At 43.9% G+C, this 20688-nt stretch overlaps 1 protein-coding gene across 1 annotated transcript in view; it reads right to left on the reverse strand.

Moving 5' to 3' along the window:
- Positions 1-20688, reverse strand: part of LOC123994385 (ankyrin repeat and sterile alpha motif domain-containing protein 1B-like) — a 509344-nt gene that overhangs the window by 220271 nt on the left and 268385 nt on the right. Inside the window, 2 exon segments of the mRNA XM_046296905.1 lie at positions 15996-16042; positions 16045-16137. Coding sequence (XP_046152861.1) covers positions 15996-16042; positions 16045-16137 — 140 coding nt within the window.

Genomic DNA, 20688 nt, shown 5'->3' on the forward strand with positions numbered 1-20688 from the left:
ACCCACAAATGTCACTGAGTTACAGCAGTTCTGCATGCATGAGTCAACCAAAATTCCTCCACAGTGACGTGAGAGACTGATCAACAACTACAGGAAGTGTTTGGTTGGAGTCATTGCAGTGAAAGAGTGTGATGCTTTCTTGCCCCATTCGCCCCTTCTCTCACTCTCCCTCTCCCTCTCCCTCTCCCTCCCTTTCTCCCCTCCCTCCCTCCCTCCCCCTCCCTCCCTCCCTCCCTCCCTCCCTCCCTCCCTCCCTCCTGGTTCATTAAGACCTCAGACACACCTCTCAAGGGTCTCAGTGTTCACAATGCAAGGCCAGCTAATGAACATGTCATGCCTGACAATTGGATGGTTAATAAACACTCCACGCCTGTTCAGAGCACACACAAACACACTCGCACACACAATCACGGAGAAACACACACTCTACGTCAGCTCGCTTGTAAAGTTACTGTTCCACATGGAATACCAGGTTTCAGATCAGGGAACATGAGAAAGAGGGGGAGTAGGAGCAACACTCCCTCTTATATTATTTATCTCCCCCACCTGACACAAACGACTCATTTAGTTGTGTATTTGTGTGTGTGTGTGTGTGTTTGCATTTGTTAATGTCATGCTCATTAGGCAAACCCCTTTTTCACACAAGAGTGAGGTGTACAGAGAGAGAGAGACCAAGAGTTGGAAATTGAATTGAGAGAACAGAGCAAACTAGAAGGCTAATTGGCCCTAAACAGAGAGTACACAGTGGCAGAATACCTGACCGCTGTGACTGACCCAAAATTAAGGACATCTTTGACTATGTACAGTCTCAGTGAGCATAGCCTTGCTATTGAGAAAGGCCACCATAGGCAGACCTGGCTCTCAAGAGAAGACAGGCTACAGTGGGGCAAAAAAGTATTTAGTCAGCCACCAATTGTGCAAGTTCTCCTACTTAAAAAGATGAGAGAGGCCTGTAATTTACATCATAGGTACACTTCAACGATGACAGACAAATCCTACAATGTGATTTTCTGGATTTTTTTTCTCATTTTGTTTGTCATAGTTGAAGTGTACCTATGATGAAAATTACAGGCATCTCATCTTTTTAATTTTATTTATTTTTATTTTACCTTTATTTAACCAGGCAAGTCAGTTAAGAACAAAGGGCATTGAAGTTGAAACATGGCTGGGTCTTTCAGCATGACAATGATCCCAAACACACCGCCCGGGCAACGAAGGAGTGGCTTCGTAAGAAGCATTTCAAGCCTAGCCAGTCTCAGATCTCAACCCATAGAAAATCTTTGGAGGGAGTTTAAAGTCCGTGTTGCCCAGCAACAGCCCCAAAACATCACTGCTCTAGAGCATGGAGGAATGGGCCAAAATACCAACAACAGTGTGTGAAAACTGGGGCGGCAGGGTAGCTTAGTGGTTAGAGCGTTGGACTAGTAACCGAAAGGTTGCAAGATCGAATCTCCGAGCTGACAAGGTACTGCCCCTGAACAAGGCAGTTGACCCACTGTTCCTTGGTCGTCATTGAAAATAAGAATGTGTTCTTAAATGACTTGCCTCATAAAATAAAGGTCCAAAAATAATAATAAATTAAAAAAAATAAAAAACCTTGTAAAGACTTACATAACACGTTAGACCTCTGTCATTTCCAACAAAGGGTAAATAAAATAAATTCATTAAAAAATCCAAAAATGTGATTTTCTGTATTTTTTTCTCATTTTGTTTGTCATAGTTGAAGTGTACCTATGATGAAAATTACAGGCATCTCATCTCATTTAACCAGGCAAGTCAGTTAAGAACAAATTCTTATTTTCAATGACGGCCTAGGAACAGTGGGTTAACTGCCTGTTCAGGGGCAGAACGACAGATTTGTACCTTGTCAGCTCGGGGGTTTGAACTCGCAACCTTCCGGTTACTAGTCACACGCTCTAACCACTAGGCTACCCTGCCGCCCCATCTGACCAGTGGGCTTGCACAATTGGTGGCTGACTAAATACTTTTTTGCCCCACAGTATGTGCATACTGCCCACAAAATGAGGTGGAAACTGAGCTGCACTTCCTAACCTCCTACCCAATGTATGACCATATTAGAGACACATATTTCCCTCAGATTACACAGATCCACAAAGAATTCGAAAACAAATCCAATTTTGATAAACTACCATATCTACTGGGGGAAGCAAGATTTGTGAACTGTTGCCACAAGAAAAGGGCAAACAGTGAAGAACAAACACCATTGTAAATACAACCCATATTTATGTAGATTTATTTTCTCTTTTTTACTTGAACTATTTTCACATCGTTACAACACTGTATATAGACATGACATTTGAAATATCTATTATTTTGGAACTTGTATGAGTGTAAATTTTACTTTTCACTTTTTATTGTTTAATTCACTTTTGTTGATCCATTTCAATTGCTTTGGCAATGTAAACATATGTTTCCCATGCCAATAAAGCCCCTTGAATTGAATTGAAAGCGAGAGAGAGAGTGTATATGTGCGTGTGAGAGAGAGTGAGAGAATGTGTGTTAGTGTGTGTATGCGCACGTGGGTACAGTGTGTTATGCTCTTAATGTCATGCCCAATGGTGAAACCCATTATTTCCAGCAGACACCAGGTGTGAGTGAGGAATTGTGTGTTAATGTATGGATAGTCATTATTCCAGGGTAAATTGATGGAGCTGGAAGTGTGTGTGTGTGTGTCCATGTTCGCGTGTGTGCGTGTGTGCGTGTGTGCGTGTGCGTGCGTGCGTGCGTGCGTGCGTGCGTGCGTGCGTGTGTGTGTGTGTGTGTGTGTGTGTGTGTGTGTGTGTGTGTGTGTGTGTGTGTGTGTGTGTGTGTGTGTGTGTGTGTATGTGTGCAAAGCCTCTCTGGGAACAAGGGAGGGAGTGGAAAGACATAATCTACACTAATGAATGGAAAACAGCACATGGGAGATAAAATAATATTTTGATGGCATGTTCATTATTGCCATTTGCACACACTTCATTTTGTAACGTTTTATCAGGGGAAGGAAACATCATTATTCAAATGAGTCTAATGATTATATGTCCTGTCAGTATATTTCAATAATTAAGTACAGATCATTTATCAACGTAAAGGAGGTCAAATTCACTTGAGTATCGTTTGAGTTGATTCTCCTTAATAAAGTGCATTTTTAAATAACCTTTCCTCTCGGCGTGCTTAAAGTCATTTAGTTTCAAAATCCAAAGGGGTTGCCTTAGCAACACAGCCACACAAAGCAGGAAATGACACAGCAAAAGGCCGTAACATAACATTACAATATACAGTGCCTTCAGAAAGTATTCATACCCCTTCACTTATTCCACATTTTGTTGTGTTACGGTCTGAATTCTAAATAAATTACATACTGTATTTATTTTTCTCATCCATCTACACACAATACCACATAATGTGAAAGTGAAAACATGTTGATATTTTAGCAAATGTATTGAAAATGAAACACATAAATATCTGATTTACATTAGTATTCACACCCGAGTCAATACTTTGTAGAAGCATCTTGGCAGCGATTACAGCTGTGAGTCTTTCTGGGCGAGTCTCTAAGAGCTTTCCACACCTGGATTGTGCAATATTTTCCCATTATTCTTTTCAAACTTCTTCAAGGTCTGTCAAAGTGGTTGCTGATCACTGCTAGACAACCATTTTCAGGTCTTGCCATAGATTTTCAGCAGACTTAAGTCAACATCTGTAACTCGGCCATTCAGGAACATTCACGGTCTTCTCGGTAAGCTACTCCAGTGGAAAGTTGGCCTTGCGTTTTAGGTTATTGTCCTGCTGAAAGGTGAATTAATCTCCCAGTGTCTGGTGGAAAGCAGACTCCACCAGGTTTTCCTCTAGGATTTTGCCTGTGCTTAGCTCCATTTTGTAAATATTTTATCTGGACAACTCCCCCGTCCTTAACGATTACAAGCATACCCATAACATGAACAGCCGCAACTATGCTTGAAAATATGGAGAGTGGCAGAGCTGAGGCAGACATTCAAAAATCATGTTAAACACTATTATTGTACACAGAGTGAGTCCATGCAACTTATTATGTGATTTGTTAAGCACGTTTTTACTACTGAACGTATTGAGGCTGACCATAACAAAGAGGTTGAATACTTACTGACGCATTACATTTCAGCTTTTCATTTTTCATTCATTTGTAAAACATTTAGAAAACATACACTACCATTCAAAAGTTTGGGGTCACTTAGAAATGTCCTTGTTTTTGAAAGAAAAGTTCATTTTTTTGTCCACTAAAATAACATCAAATTGATCAGAAATACAGTGTAGACATTGTTAATGGTGTAAATGACTATTGTAGCTGGAAACGGCAGATTTGTTATGGAATATCTACATAGTCGTACAGAGGCCCATTATCAGCAACCATAACTCCTGTGCTCCAATGGCACATTGTGTTAGCTAATCCAAATGTATCATTTTAAAAGACTAAGACATTTCTAAGTGACCCCAAACTGTTGAGCGGTAGTGTAACTCCACTTTGACATTATGAGCTATTATGTGTACCGGTAGGCCCGTGACAAAACAATCTCCATTTAATCAAGACAACAAAATGGAGAAAAAGTCAAGGGGTATTAATACTTTCTGAAGGCACAAAAGACACACACACAGACCATGCATAAACTCACACACACACACACACACACACACACACACACACACACACACACACACACACACACACACACACACACACACACACACACACACACACACACACACACACACACACACACACACACACACACACCATGCATAAACTCACACATATACACACACGCAAAATTGCATTTATTATCTGGGCCCCAGCAGGACACACCTAATCAGGGGCATCGGGAATCACTCACAACTCACAGCACTCTGACAGGATAGGTCAGCTGTCATTGAGCCATGTCTGTACCAATCAGGTATGAAGAGGGATATGCAAAGTGAATTCCTGAACAGTGGAGGGAGAGAGTGTGGTGGACTTTGTGTTGGTTAGCATTAGCCTGGGAAAGTGTTGGTGAGTGGTGATGGTAGTGTTGGTTAGCACCTTAGCCTGGACCAGTCTGTGAGTGTTGGAGTTAGCATTCGTTAGCACTTTAGCCTGGACCAGTGTTTGTGAGTGGTGGAGTTAGCGTTGGTTAGCCTGGACCAGTCTGGGCATTGGAGTTAGCATTCGTTAGCGCCTGGGCCAGTCTCTGTGTGAGATGGAGTTAGCATACAGTTGGTTAAAACTTGTTAGGCTAGGGGTTCCGCTTCGACAACATCCGCTGAAAAGGCAGAGCGTGAAATTCAAAACCATTTTTTAGAAATATTGAACTTGCAATAAACCAAATTAAAGCTACACTTCTTGTTAATCTACCCATCGTGTCTGATTTCAAAAAAGCTTTACAGCGAAAGCACACCATATGATTATGTTAGGTCAGAGCCTAGTCAGAAAAAAACACATACAGCCATTTACCAGCCAAAGAGAGGAGTCACAAAAAGCAGAAAGAGATCAAATTTGCAGAGAGCCACATCAATTTACAGAAATACTCAACATAAACTTTGATAAAAGATACAAGTGTTATGCACAGAATTATAGATATACTTCTCCTTTATGCAACTGCTGTGTCAGATTTCAAAAAAGCTTTTCGGAAAAAGCAAACCATGCAATAATCTGAGTACCACGCTCAGACACAAAAACAAGCCCTACAGATACCCACCATGTTGTGGAGTCAGTAAAAGTCAGAAATAGCATTACAAATATTCACTTACCTTTGATGATCTTCATCAGAATGCACCTTAAGGAATCCCAGCTCCACAGTAAATTTTTGTTTTGTTCAATAAAGTCCACCATTTATGTCCAAATACCTCCTTTTGTTAGCGCGTTTAGTTCACAAATCCAAGTCCAGGCGAAAATTCATACGAAAAGTTCAAAAAGTTATATTACAGTTCGTACAAACATGTCAAACAATGTATAGAATCAATCTTTAGGATGTTTTTAACATAAATCTTCAATGATGTTCCAACAGGAGAATTCCTTAAGAAATGCAATGGAACGCAGGTCGCTCTCACGGGCGCGCACTATCCAGCCTTCTGTCAGACCTCTGGTTGAAACAGCTCTCATTCTCTCCCCCTTCACACTAGAAGCCTGAAACAACGTTCTAAAGACTGTTAACATCTAGTGGAAGACTTAGGGAGTGCAATATGACCCCATAGACAATGTATATTCGATAGGCAACGAGTTGAAAAACTACAAACCTCAGATTTCCCACTTACTGTTTGGATTTATTCTCAGGTTTTTGCCTGCCATAAGAGTTCTGCTATACTCACAGACATCATTCAAACAGTTTTAGAAACTTCAGAGTGTTTTCTATCCAAATCTACTATTAATATGCATACATTGGCTTCTGGGCCTGAGTAGCAGGTAGTTTACTCTGAGCATGTTTTGTATCCAAACTTGAAAATGCTGCCCCCTATCCCAAACAAGTTAACGCTAGCCAGGATCTGTTTCAGCAGTGGTGTAGTCTCAACACCCCAGGGCCTTTGACACCTAATGGGTGTGTAATCAAAACCTTAAATCAGTCATCCCCCACACACTCACACCCACACAATTATGAAAACTAGCTTAGCAAAATCAGAAGTCTTTCTCACAGTTACACAATCTAAAATGGTGCCTATTACCAGTCAGTTCTAGCTGATACAGTAGACAGCAGTGTGTTTCAGCTACAATGTTCTAAAGGGACAAGGAGCAGAGGCAGGTCAGTCTGCTGATTGGCCGGTACTAGGAGTGAAGTGACCTGGGTAATGGCAGGGCGGAGACGTTCCCTGTCGGCTCGTTAGTAAGTACCTGGCAGAAGGTCACTCCACTATCCTCTCTCACTCTGCCGCTCTCTGTCACTCTCGCTCTCCCTGTCACTCTTACTCTCCCTCTTTATCTTTCACTTTCTCTCTGTCAGTCACGCCTCCCTTGCAACTTCTCTTTCCTTAATTATTTTTTTCCTCTAATTCTCTCTCCCACTTTCTATCTCCCTCTCTCCCACTTTCTATCTCCCTCTCACCCACTATCCATCTCCCTCTATCTCCCTCTCACCCACTACCTATCTCCCTCTCACCCACTACCTATTCTCTCAACATCTCCCTCTCATCCACTATCCATCTCCCTCAACATCTCCCTCTCATCCTCAACATCTCTCTCTCATCCACTATCTATCTCTCGCATCCACTATCTATCTCCCTCAACATCTATCTCATCCACTATCTATCTCCCTCTCTCCCACTTTCTATCTCCCTCTCACCCACTACCTATCTCCCTCTCATCCACAATCTATTCTCTCAACATCTCCCTCTCATCCACTATCCATCTCCCTCAACATCTCCCTCTCATCCTCAACATCTCTCTCTCATCCACTATCTATCTCCCTCAACATCCCTCTCATCCACTATCTCCCTCAACATCTCCCTCTCATCCTCAACATCCCTATCATCCACTATCTCCCTTAACATCCCTCTCATTCCCTATCTATCTCACTCTCATCCCCTATCTATCTATCTATCTCCCTCAATATCTCCCTCTCATCCACTATCTCCCTCAAAATATCCCTCTCATCCCCTATCTATCTCCCTTTCATCCCCCATCTCCCTCAACATCCCCCTTCGCATCCACTATCCATCTCCCCCATCTATCCACTATCCATCCATCTCCCCTCATCCACTATCCATCTCCCTCTCATCCACTATCCATCTCCCTCTCATCCACTATCCATCTCCCTCTCATCCACTATCCATCTCCCTCTCATCCACTATCTATCTCCCTCAATATCTCAATCTCACCCACTATGCATCTCCCTCTCATCCACTATCATCTCACTCTCACCCACTATCATCTCCCTCTCATCCACTATCCATCTCCCTCTCATCCACTCCATCCATCTCCCTCTCATCCCATCTCCCTCAACATCCATCTCAACATCCTCTCATCCACTATCTATCTCTCAACATCCCTCTCATCCACCACTATCCATCTCCACAATCTATTCTCCAACATCTCCCTCATCATCCACTCCACATCTCCACTATCTCCCTCAACATCTCCCTCTCATCCTCAACATCGCTCTCTCATCCACTATCTATCTCCCTCAACATCCCTCTCATCCACTATCTATCTCCCTCTCACCCACTACCTATCTCCCTCTCATCCACAATCTATTCTCTCAACATCTCCCTCTCATCCACTATCCATCTCCCTCAACATCTCCCTCTCATCCACTATCTCTCTCAACATCTCCCTCTCATCCTCAACATCTCTCTCTCATCCACTATCTATCTCCCTCAACATCCCTCTCATCCACTATCTATCTCCCTCTCATTCCCTATCTATCTATCTCACTCTCATCCCCTATCTATCTATCTCCCTCAACATCTCTCTCTCATCCACTATCTATCTCCCTCAACATCCCTCTCATCCACTATCTATCTCCCTCTCACCCACTACCTATCTCCCTCTCATCCACAATCTATTCTCTCAACATCTCCCTCTCATCCACTATCCATCTCCCTCAACATCTCCCTCTCATCCACTAGCTCTCTCAACATCTCTCTCTCATCCACTATCTATCTCCCTCAACATCCCTCTCATCCACTATCTATCTCCCTCTCATTCCCTATCTATCTATCTATCTCCATCTCATCCCCTATCTATCTCCCTTTCATCCACCATCTCCCTCAACATCTCCCTCGCATCCACTATCCATCTCCGCCTCATCCACTATCCATCTCCCCCTCATCCACTATCCATCTCCCCCTCATCCACTATCCATCTCCCTCTCATCCACTATCCATCTCCCTCTCTTCCACTATCCATCTCCCTCTCATCCACTATCCATCTCCCTCTCATCCACTATCTATCTCCCTCAATATCTCAATCTCACCCACTATGCATCTCCCTCTCATCCACTATCATCTCCCTCTCACCCACTATCATCTCCCTCTCACCCACTATCCATCTCCCTCTCATCCACTATCCATCTCCCTCTCATTCACTATCCATCTCCCTCTCATCCACTATCCATCTCCCTCTCATCCACTATCCATCTCCCTCTCATCCACTATCCATCTCCCTCTCATCCACTATCCATCTCCCTCTCATCCACATCTCTCATTCAACATCATCTCATCCATCTCATTCAACATCTCCCTCAACATCTCCCTCTCATCCACTATCTCTCATTCAACATCATCTCATCCCCTCATCTATCTCATTCAACATCTCCCTCTCATCCACTATCCATCTCCCTCTCATCCACTATCCATCTCCCTCTCATCCACTATCCATCTCCCTCCACATCTCCCTCTCATCCACTATCTCCCTCAACATCTCCCTCTCAGTCCCATTAAAGCACTTAGTCTTTCACACTCTTGTCTTTCCACTCTCCCTTCCACAATCTGCCGCCAAACCAAATAGAGATAATCACAGTCCATTGATCATGGTGTGTGTATGTATGTGTGTGTGTGTGTGTGTATATGTGTTTGAGCAGCACGGTCTGTAAACACAACCCCAGTGGATCAGTGATTGATGTTTTTTAAAATGTTTTATTGAACCTTTATTTAACTAGGCAAGTCAGTTAAGAACAAATTCTTATTTACAATGACGGCCCATGTTCAGGGGCAGAACGACAGATTTTTACCTTGTCAGCTAAGGGATTCAATTCAGCAACCTTTCAGTTACTGGACCAACACTCTAATCACTAGGCTACCTGCCATGTCTAGTTTTCTACTAACAGATGCATGGCAAAGTGATTGTGTGTGTGCACATGTGTGTGTGTGTGCACATGTGTGTGTGCACGTGTGTGTGTGTGTGTGTGCACGTGTGTGTGTGTGTGTGCACGTGTGTGCGCACGTGTGTGTGTGTGCACGTGTGCGTGTGCGTGTGCGTGTGTGTGTGTGTGTGTGTGTGTGTGTGTGCACATGTGTGTGCACATGTGTGTGCACATGTGTGTGTGGGTGTGTGTGGGTGCGCATGTCTTCACCTGCTTGAAGGTCAAAGGGGAAACGGAGACGCTGGGACACCGACAATATTAAATCACACACACAACCCTCCCTTGATTAAATTGTTTTTTTAACCTCATCAATCTATACACAATACCCCATAATGACAAAGCAAAACAGGTTTTTCCAACATTCTTTTTTAAACCCAACTTAAATATTACATTGACATAAGTATTCAGACCCTTTACTCAGTACTTTGTTGAATCACCTTTGGCAGCGATTACAGCCTCGAGTCTTCTTGGGTATGATGCTACAAGCTTGGCACACCTGTATTTGGGGAGTTTCTCCCATTCTTCAAGCTCTGTCAGGTTGGATGGGGAGCATCACTGCACAGCTATTGTCAGGTCTCTCCAGAGATGTTCGATCAGGTTCAAGTCTGGCTGTGTGCTGCCACCACCATGCTTCACAGTGGGATAGTACAGGCCAGCTGATGAGCGGTGTCTGGCTGTGTGCTGCCACCACCATGCTTCACAGTGGGATAGTATAGGCCAGCTGATGAGCGGTGTCTGGCTTCCTCCAGATGTGACGCTTGGCATTCAGGCCAAAGAGTTCAATCTTGGTTTCATCAGACCAGTGAATTCTCATGGTCAGAGTTCTTTAGGCCTTTTAGCAAATGGGCTGTCATGTGCCTTTTACTGAAGCGTGGCTTCATTCTGGCCACTCTACCATAAAGGCCTGATAGGTGGAGTGCTGCTGAGGTGGTTGTCCTTCTGGAAGGTTCTCCCATCTCCACAGAGGAACTCTGTCAGGTTCTTGGTCATCTCCCTGACCAAGGCCCTTCTCCCTCGATTGCTCAATTTGGGCAGGCGGACAGCTCTAGGAAGAGTCTTGGTGATTCCAAACTTCTTCCATTTAAGAATGATGGAGGCCACTGTGTTCTTGCGGACCTTCAATGCTGCAGACACCTTTTGGAATCCTTCCCCAGATCTGCGCCTTGACACAATCCTGTCTCTGAGCTTTATGGACAATTCCTTCGACCTCATGAATTGGTTTTTGCTCTGACATGCACTGTCAACTGTGGTACCATATATAGACAGGTGTGTGCCTTTCCAAATCATGCTGAATCAATTGAATTTACCACAGGTGGACTGCAGTCAAGATGAGATATTTCTACAAGAATGATCAATGGAAACAGGATGCAGCTGAACTCAATTTCGAGTCTCATGGCAAAGGGTCGGAATACTTTATTTTTAATACAGTATGACTGGGGTGGCTGGAGTCTTTTACAGTTTTTAGGGCCTTCCTCTGACAATGCCTGGTATAGAGGTCCTGGATGGCAGGAAGCTTGGCCCCAGTGATGTACTGGGCTGTACACACTACCCTCTGTAGTGCCTTGCGGTCGGAGGCCGAGCAGTTACCATACCAGGCAGTGATGCAACCGGTCAGGATGCTCTCGATGGTGCAGCTGTAGAAGCTTTTGAGGATCTGAGGACCCATGCCAAATCTCCTGAGGGGGAATATATTTGGTTGTGCCCTCTTATCTACGTGCCATGCTTCTACATCCACTCAACCTCTCTATGTCCCCTATATCTACGTCTAATCTATAGTATGCACAGGCAGACAGGCAAGTCTGCCTTATCAACACTCTTCCGTATGTCTGTTTGTTTGAGATGGGGAGCATGTGTGTGTTCACACATTTGTGTGTAACTGTGTTGTCGCCAATACTTCCAGTTATAACCAGTGTCTCATCTGGACATGGTAGATCACTGGAGCTGGAGAGAGAGACTGGCAGCACCACGGGAGATAGAAGACTAAGGTTTATCAGGGAAATGTCTCAAGGAAGGCGTCAAAGGTCTACAGACATGTGTGCGATCAAGCACACACACAAGGTCTCAATATCCCTGATAACCAGCCCATGCTATCTGTGCATCACCAGTGTGTTTGGAGAGAGACAAGACATCAGTCTGATAAATTAACCAGAGGGGAGGGAGAGAGAAAAGGACAGAACGAGAGATTGGGATGGAGGAGCAGTCAGGTAACTAGAGATCCAAGGGGTTATTCAACGTGTGTCCAGGTCCCAGGACGTCAGGAGATGCTTTCAAAACCGGGCACTAGGGGCAACAGTGCACGCTATTGTCATCAAGTAGGGTTGTGGTTTGCCAGTGAGGTGGGGTTGGCGGATGGGCTCCCTTCTGAAACCATTCTGAATTAATGCCTAAACTTAAACATTGAGAGGTTTGAGCAAGCAGGAAATTAGTGTGAGTGGCATCATGTGTATATGGTGTGTGTGTGTCTGTGTATAGGTATGTGTCACGAATCTCACCAAAGATGGTGCCTCTTCCTGTTCGGGCGGCACTCGGCGGTCGTCGTCACGCCGGCCTATTAGCTGCCATCGATTCCCTTTCCGTTTGTTTCTGTTTATTGGGTAATTGGGTTTTGAGTTAGTGTTTGTTTGTAGGCTATTTTAGGGCATTGGGCCCGCTGGGTATTTGTGCAGGCTTGTTTTTTGTTACTCTGTTGTATGGTGGTTTTTTCGTGCATGTATTCTCCGGACTATTTTGGTCCTCTTGTTTGGGCTGGTAAATTGTATGCGCCCTGTGTGTTGGCGTGAACGTTTTGATGCGCCGGAGAATACATTTGACAATCTACTGAACCCTGCTCTCTGCGCCTGATTCCACCCACCAGTCCTAGTAAATCGTAACAGTATGTACAATTGAAGTCAGAAGTTTACATACACCTTAGCCAAGTCCATTTAAACTCAGTTTCATGATTCCTGACATTATTTCCTCGTAAAGATTCCCTGTCTTAGGTCAGTTAGGATCACCGCCTTATTTTAAGAATGTGAATGTGAAATGTCAGAATAATAAAGAGAATGATTTTATTTCAGCTTTTATTTCTTTCATCACATTCCCAGTGAGTCAGAAGTTTACATACACTCAATTAGTACTTGGTAGCATTGCCTTTAAATTTTTCAACTTGGGTCAAACATTTTGGGTAGCCTTCCACAAGCTTCCCACAATAAGTTGGGTGAATTTTGGCCCATTCCTCCTGGTGTAACTGAGTCAGGTTTGTAGGCCTCCTTGCTCACACACACTTTTTCACTTCTGTCTACAAAGTTTCTATAGGATTGAGGTCAGGGCTTTGTGATGGACACTCCAATACTTTGACTTTGTTGTCCTTAAGCCATTTTTTCACAACTTTGGAAGTATGCTTTGGGTCATTGTCCATTTGGAAGACCCATTTGCGACCAAGCTTTAACTTCCTGACTGATGTCTTGAGATGATGCTTCAATATATCCACATACTTTCCCATCCTCATTATGTAATCTATTTTGTGAAGTGCACCAGTCCCTCCTGCAGCAAAGCACCCCCAAAACATGATGCTGCCACCTCCGTGCTTCACAGTTGGGATGATGTTCTTTGGCTTGCAAGCATCCCCCATTTTCCTCCAAACATAACGATGGTCATTATGGCCAAACAGTTCTATTTTGGTTTCATCAGACCAGTGGACATTTCTCCAAAAAGTATGATCTTTGTCCCCATGTGCAGTTGTAAACCGTAGTCTGGCTTTTTTATGGCGGTTTTGGAGCAGTGGCTTCTTCCTTGCTGAGCGGCCTTTCAGGTTATATTGATATAGGCCATGTTTTACTGTGGATAGAGATGCTTTTGTATCCGTTTCCTCCAGCATCTTCACAAGGTCCTTTGCTGTTGTTCTGGGATTGATTTGCACTTTTCGCACCAAAATACGTTAATCTCTAGGAGACAGAACACGTCTCCTTCTTGAGCGGTATGATGGCTGCGTGGTCCCATGGTGTTTATACTTGCATACTATTGTTTGTACAGATTAACGTGGTACCTTCAGGCATTTGTAAATTGCTCCCAAGGATGAACCAGACTTGTGGAGGTCTACAATTTTTTTTTCTGGGGTGTTGGCTGATTTCTTTTGATTTCCACATGATGTCAAGCAAAGAGCCACTGAGCTGAGTTTAAAGGTAGGCCTTGAAATACATCCACAGGTACACCTCCAATTGACTCAAATTATGTCAATTAGCCTGTCAGTAGCTTCTAAACCATGACATCATTTTCTGGAATTTTACAAGCTTTTTAAAGGCACAGTCAACTTACTGTATGTAAACTTCTGACGCACTGGTATTGTGATACAGTGAATTATAAGTTAAATAATCTGTCGTTAAACAATTGTTGGAAAAATTACTTGTGTCATGCACAAAGTAGATGTCCTATAACCGACTTGCCAAAACTATAGTTTGTTAACAAGAAATGTGTGGAGTGGTTGAAAAAAATAGTTTTAATGACTAACCCCCCCCCCCCCCACACACACACACACACACACACACGGCTTAGCAGTGAAGACAGACATTTAGCCAGTGGGGTGTAGGAACAGCAGTACGGCCTCAAGTCTTCAGATCATTGAGATGATAACACCCCTGACAAAGACTTCCAGACAGACACACATCTCCCCTCTTTATCTTCACATCCCTTTGTCACATCCCTCCTTTTTTCTGCTCCGGTCTTCTCCTGTCAGAGATCAAGAGCTTTAGGGGATCTAACATGGCCAGACGGCAGAACAGATCAGAAGGGAGAATAAAGAACGACGAGAACAAAAGGTATTCACATCGACATGAGCCGATACCCTTTTCTGATCTTGGAAGTTGGACAAAATCACCCCAGACACCGATCTAATGTCTGTTTCTGTTCCCTCCCCTATGGTTACAATTAGAATTTAGGGAGGGTAAGCTGATCCTAGGTCTGTCCCCAAGGGCACCAGTTTTTATTTATAATTTTTTATTTAATCTTTATTTAACTCGGCAAGTCAGTTAAGAACAAATTCTTATTTACAATAATGGCCTACACCGGTCAAACCCGGAAGACGATGGGCCAATTGTGCGCCGCCCTATGGGACTCCCAATCACGGCCAGTTGTGATACAGCCTGTGTTAAAGCTCTATTGACTACACAGACTGTATTACACAACAGATGAACTAGCCAGATGGAGCAATGATATGAAAGTAAATCAAGTTTCAAAAATGAATCATGGAATCTAATACTCTAGCTTGTTATTAGGCTGGTGCATATTCTGCTCTTTAATTGTTTATTTCACTCTGAGAACACACAGCAGTAGCAGGGAATGCCTGCTAAATATAAATATGCAAATGTAAACATTTAAAATAGACAATGTGTGCACGTTGGGGTTGGGGGTAAATGTGTGTTGGTGAGAGAGGTAGATATTGAAACCTGCTGCAGCAACCGTAAACCCCTGTCTTCAACAAGCCAGGCACCAAGTATTCCTTCACACTACAATGTTGTGTGTGTGTGTGTGTGTGTGTGTGTGTGTGTGTGTGTGTGTGTGTGTGTGTGTGTGTGTGTGTGTGTGTGTGTGTGTGTGTGTGTGTGTGTGTGTGTGTGTGTGTGTGTGTGTGTGTGTGTGTGTGTGTTACTAGCATCACACTGCACTGGAAAAATAAGGAGAGAGACAGAGACAGAGAGAGAGAGAGAGCAAAATAGAGATACAAAGATAGATGGAAATACAAAAGAGAGAAAAAGAGAGAAAGAAAGAGATGAGAGAGATACAGAGAGAGAGATACACAAGAGAGAGATACAAAGAGAGAGAGAAAGATACAAAGAGAGAAAGCAAGAGAGAGGTTGTCATTGAGACATGCTACATTGAATAAAAACATTACTGTACTCAAACTGCATATTCTTCCAATGTGAAAGACCTATTACCTTTTGCTAAGATCACTTTAGAGGTCACAGCTATTTGTGGTCCCACATCCCTACACAGCTTCACTCAACCAAATACGCCATTCATCTTGTGTGTGTGTGTGTGTGTGTGTGTGTGTGTGTGTGTGTGTGTGTGTGTGTGTGTGTGTGTGTGTGTGTGTGTGTGTGTGTGTGTGTGTGTGTGTGTGTGTGTGTGTGTGTGTGTGTGTGTGTGTGTGTGTGTGTGTGTGTGTGTGGTGTGTGTGTGTGTGTGTGGCGCGGGGGAGGTTTACATTATGTGGCTCACCTGTGGGTGGATGACTCTGTCAATGCTCTTCAGGGCAGTGTCTGGGGAGGGGGAGAGCAGTCTGGAGTAGGCCCCGTCGGTGAGGAGCTGTTCCTATGGTTACACAGCTCCGGCTCAGTCACCGTTACCTGGGGAGAGTGGCCTTGAAAGAGAGACAGAGAGAGAGAAAGGGAGAGAGGGGGTGGGGGAGTGGAGAGAGAGAGCGAGACAAGAGAAGGGGGGTAGATTTAATTAAGCCTGGATCAAATGAAGAGCAATCCAAACAGAGAGACAGAACAGCAGGTATCCATGGAGGGTCAAGGCTGCAATGCATTTCCACTGGAGTTCAGATGTGAACCTCCGATGTGGCAGCTGCCATGTGCGCTCAAATGGCCAACCAACTGAGGACATCTTTCTCTCTGTCTTAACTGTCTCTCACACACACACACACACACACACACACACACACACACACACCTCTGAAGGAGTGAGAGAGGAAAGAGTGGCCTGATGAGGACTCAGATGTCAGAGTTGATTTCCCCAGTGTGTGATCAGAGAGGGAGGAGAGGAAAGAGAGGGAGGAAAGAGAGGGAGGAGAGGAAAGAGAGGGAGGGGAAACGAGTTCAGAGGGTGGACAGAATCTAATTTCTCAACCACATGAAAGGGAAAACCCATCCATTTCAATCAGCAGTCAACAAGAGAGACGTACACACATGTGCGTGCATGTGTAGTCTATCCGTCAGTCCTTGTCGTGCTACACAAACGCTCAAATATTTGTCCAATTCGACCTTGACACAGACATGGGGAATCACACAGAGGTATCCTTCTCAAGATGACCAGGAGGACACGTTATCTCCAGGTATCCTTCTCAAGAACACCAGGAGGACACGTTATCTCCCGGGAGTCAAAACAAAAAAGTGGCCTAATTAAGTACCTGTAGTAATTAGTAGCATTCTGTGTTTTCCCAAGCAAAAGTGACTGCTTTTGATAAAAACACTTCTCTGCCTTTCCAATGAAAAATGATAAGAACAAAATGTATACAGAACCTGTCAAAAGTTTGGACACACCTGCTCATTCCAGGGTTTTTCTTTATTCTTACAATGTTCCACATTTTACAATAATAGTGAAGACATCAAATCATGGAATCATGTGTGCAAAGCTGTCATGAAGGCAAAGGGTGGCTACTTTGAAGAATCTAAAATATATTTTGATTTGTTAAACACTTTATTGATTACTACATGATTCCATGTGTTATTTCATAGCTGTGATGTCTTCACTATTATTCTACAATGTAGAAAATAGTCAAAATAAAGAAGAACCCTTGAATGAGTAGGTGTGTCAAAACATTTGACTGGTCCTGTAGAGATACCGTCCTGTAGGTTTTTAACTACAACCCTGTTACTGTAGAGCTACCGTCCTGTAGGTTTTAACTCCAAACCTGTTCCTGTAGAGCTACCGTCCTGTAGGTTTTAACACCAACCCTGTTACTGTAGAGCTACTGTCCTGTAGGTTAACTCCAACCCTGTTCCTGTAGAGCTACTGTCCTGTAGGTTAACTCCAACCCTGTTCCTGTAGAGCTACTGTCCTGTAGGTTTTAACTCCAACCCTGTTACTGTAGAGCTACCGTTCCTGTAGGTTTTAACTCCCACCCTGTTCCTGTAGAGCTACTGTCCTGTAGGTTTGAACTCCAACCCTGTTCCTGTAGAGCTACTGTCCTGTAGGTTTTAACTCCCACCCTGTTCCTGTAGAGCTACTGTCCTGTAGGTTTGAACTCCAACCCTGTTCCTGTAGAGCTACCGTCCTGTAGGTTTTAACTCCAACCCTGTTCCTGTAGAGCTACCGTCCTGTAGGTTTTAACTCCAACCCTGTTCCTGTAGAGCTACCGTCCTGTAGGTTAACTCCTGTAGAGCTACCGTACTGTAGGTTAACTCCTGTAGAGCTACCGTCCTGTAGGTTTTAACTACAACCCTGTTCCTGGAGAGATACCGTCCTGTAGGTTTTAACTCCCACCCTGTTCCTGTAGAGATACCGTCCTGTAGGTTTTAACTCCCACCCTGTTCCTGGAGAGATACCGTCCTGTAGGTTAACTCCCACCCTGTTCCTGGAGAGATACCGTCCTGTAGGTTAACTCCCACCCTGTTCCTGGAGAGATACCGTCCTGTAGGTTTTAACTCCAACCCTGTTCCTGGAGAGATACCGTCCTGTAGGTTTTAACTCCCACCCTGTTCCTGGAGAGATACCGTCCTGTAGGTTTTAACTCCAACCCTGTTCCTGGAGAGATACCGTCCTGTAGGTTTTAACTCCCACCCTGTTCCTGGAGAGATACCGTCCTGTAGGTTTTAACTCCAACCCTGTTCCTGTAGAGCTACCGTCCTGTAGGTTTTAACTACAACCCTGTTCCTGGAGAGATACCGTCCTGTAGGTTTTAACTCCCACCCTGTTCCTGGAGCTACCGTCCTGTAGGTTTTAACTCCCACCCTGTTCCTGTAGAGATACCGTCCTGTAGGTTTTTTTAACTCCCACCCTGTTCCTGGAGAGATACCGTCCTGTAGGTTAACTCCCACCCTGTTCCTGGAGAGATACCGTTTTAACTCCCACCTGTTCCTGTAGGTTTTAACTCCCACCCTGTTCCTGGAGAGATACAACCCTGTTCCTGGAGAGATACCGTCCTGTAGGTTTTAACTCCCACCCTGTTCCTGGAGAGATACCGTCCTGTAGGTTTTAACTCCAACCCTGTTCCTGGAGAGATACCGTCCTGTAGGTTTTAACTCCCACCCTGTTCCTGGAGAGATACCGTCCTGTAGGTTAACTCCAACCCTGTTCCTGGAGAGATACCGTCCTGTAGGTTTTAACTACAACCCTGTTCCTGGAGAGATACCGTCCTGTAGGTTAACACCAACCCTGTTACTGTAGAGCTACCGTCCTGTAGGTTTTAACTACAACCCTGTTCCTGGAGAGATACCGTCCTGTAGGTTTTAACTCCCACCCTGTTCTTGTAGAGATACCGTCCTGTAGGTTTTAACTCCCACCCTGTTCCTGGAGAGATACCGTCCTGTAGGTTAACTCCTGTAGAGCTACCGTACTGTAGGTTAACTACAAACCTGCTACTGTAGAGCTACCGTCCTGTAGGTTTTAACTCCAACCCTGTTCCTGGAGAGATACCGTCCTGTAGGTTTTAACTCCCACCCTGTTCCTGTAGAGATACCGTCCTGTAGGTTTTAACTCCCACCCTGTTCCTGGAGAGATACCGTCCTGTAGGTTTTAACTCCAACTCTAATCTAGAGCATATAATAATGAGCTGGTTGATACCTGAATCAGGTCAGTTACTATTGGGGTTAGAGCGAAAACCAACAGGTGGGCAGTGCTCCATCAACAGGGTTGTAGAGCCATGTCCTAACGTACTGCACAAGTTGACTGCAGGCATTTACTTAAAATCAACAGGGTTGTAGAGCCATGTCCTAACGTACTGCACAAGTTGACTGCAGGCATTTACTTAAAAAGTAACAACAAATATATAACATCAAATCAAATTTTATTGGTCGCATACATATATTTAGCAGATGTTATTGCAGGTGTGGTGAAATGCTTATTACTAAAATATAAACTCAGCAAATAAAGAAACGTCCTCTCACTGTCAACTGCGTTTATTTTCAGCAAACTTAACAGGTGTAAATATTTGTATGCACATAACAAGATTCAAAAACAGACATAAACTGAACAGGTTCCACAGACATGTGACTAACAGAAATGGAATAATGTGTCCCTGAACAAAGGGGGGTCAAATAAAAAGTAAGTCAGTATCTGGTGTGGCCACCAGCTGCATTAAGTCCTGCAGTGCAGCTCCTCCTCACAAATTATTTTTGAAAGACAGGGTCCTGAAAAAGGGGCGTTTCTTTTTTTTCTGAGTTTATATTGAAATGTATAAAAAATATATATAAAGAAATTGTTTCAATAGTATTGACGGTATAGGAAAACTGACATCTGGACATCGAAGCCAGTTCCACTGCGTTTTTATAATCAGGGACTGATGGAGAACAGGGACACCAGGTAGGTGCAATTAATTCATCAGATAGAACAGAAAACCAGTATGTTCTGGACCTCGTATGGTAAGTGTTGAATACACCTGGTACATACACTATACCATCCAAACCTATCTTGGAGGAAGAAAGTGTTTGTATGAGAAGATAGGTAGAGAGACCGAGATAAAGAGACAAAGTGACAGAGAGGGGGGGGGGTGGGGTCAGAGGGATAAATATAAACAGATATGGTATTTTAATAATAATAATAATAATAATAAATGCCATTTAGCAGATGCTTTTATCCAAAGCGACTTACAGTCATGTGTGCATACATTCTATTTTCTTGTAGAGTAAATAAGCCTGTCAGCACTGATGATTGACGTGAGGGTGTGTGTGTGTCACAAAGACAGTCTGAGGAAGGGAGGTAGTTGATGGGAGATGTAGAGAAAGAGTGGGCTATAAGATAGAGATACAGCAGAGAGGAGAGAGAGGGAGGAAGAAAGTGTTTGTATGAGAGGGAGAAGGTAGGTAGAGAGAGAGAGAGAGAAAGGGGGAGACAGAGAGAGAGAGAGAGAGAGAGAGAGAGAGGGGCGATCAGAGGTATAAATATAGAACGATATGGTATTTTCCTGTAGAGTAAATAAGCCTGTCAGCACTGATGATTGGTGAGAGGGTGTGTGTGTGTTGCAAAGACA

Source organism: Oncorhynchus gorbuscha, linkage group LG14, assembly GCF_021184085.1.
Source record: "Oncorhynchus gorbuscha isolate QuinsamMale2020 ecotype Even-year linkage group LG14, OgorEven_v1.0, whole genome shotgun sequence".
Taxonomy (NCBI): Eukaryota; Metazoa; Chordata; class Actinopteri; order Salmoniformes; family Salmonidae; genus Oncorhynchus; species Oncorhynchus gorbuscha.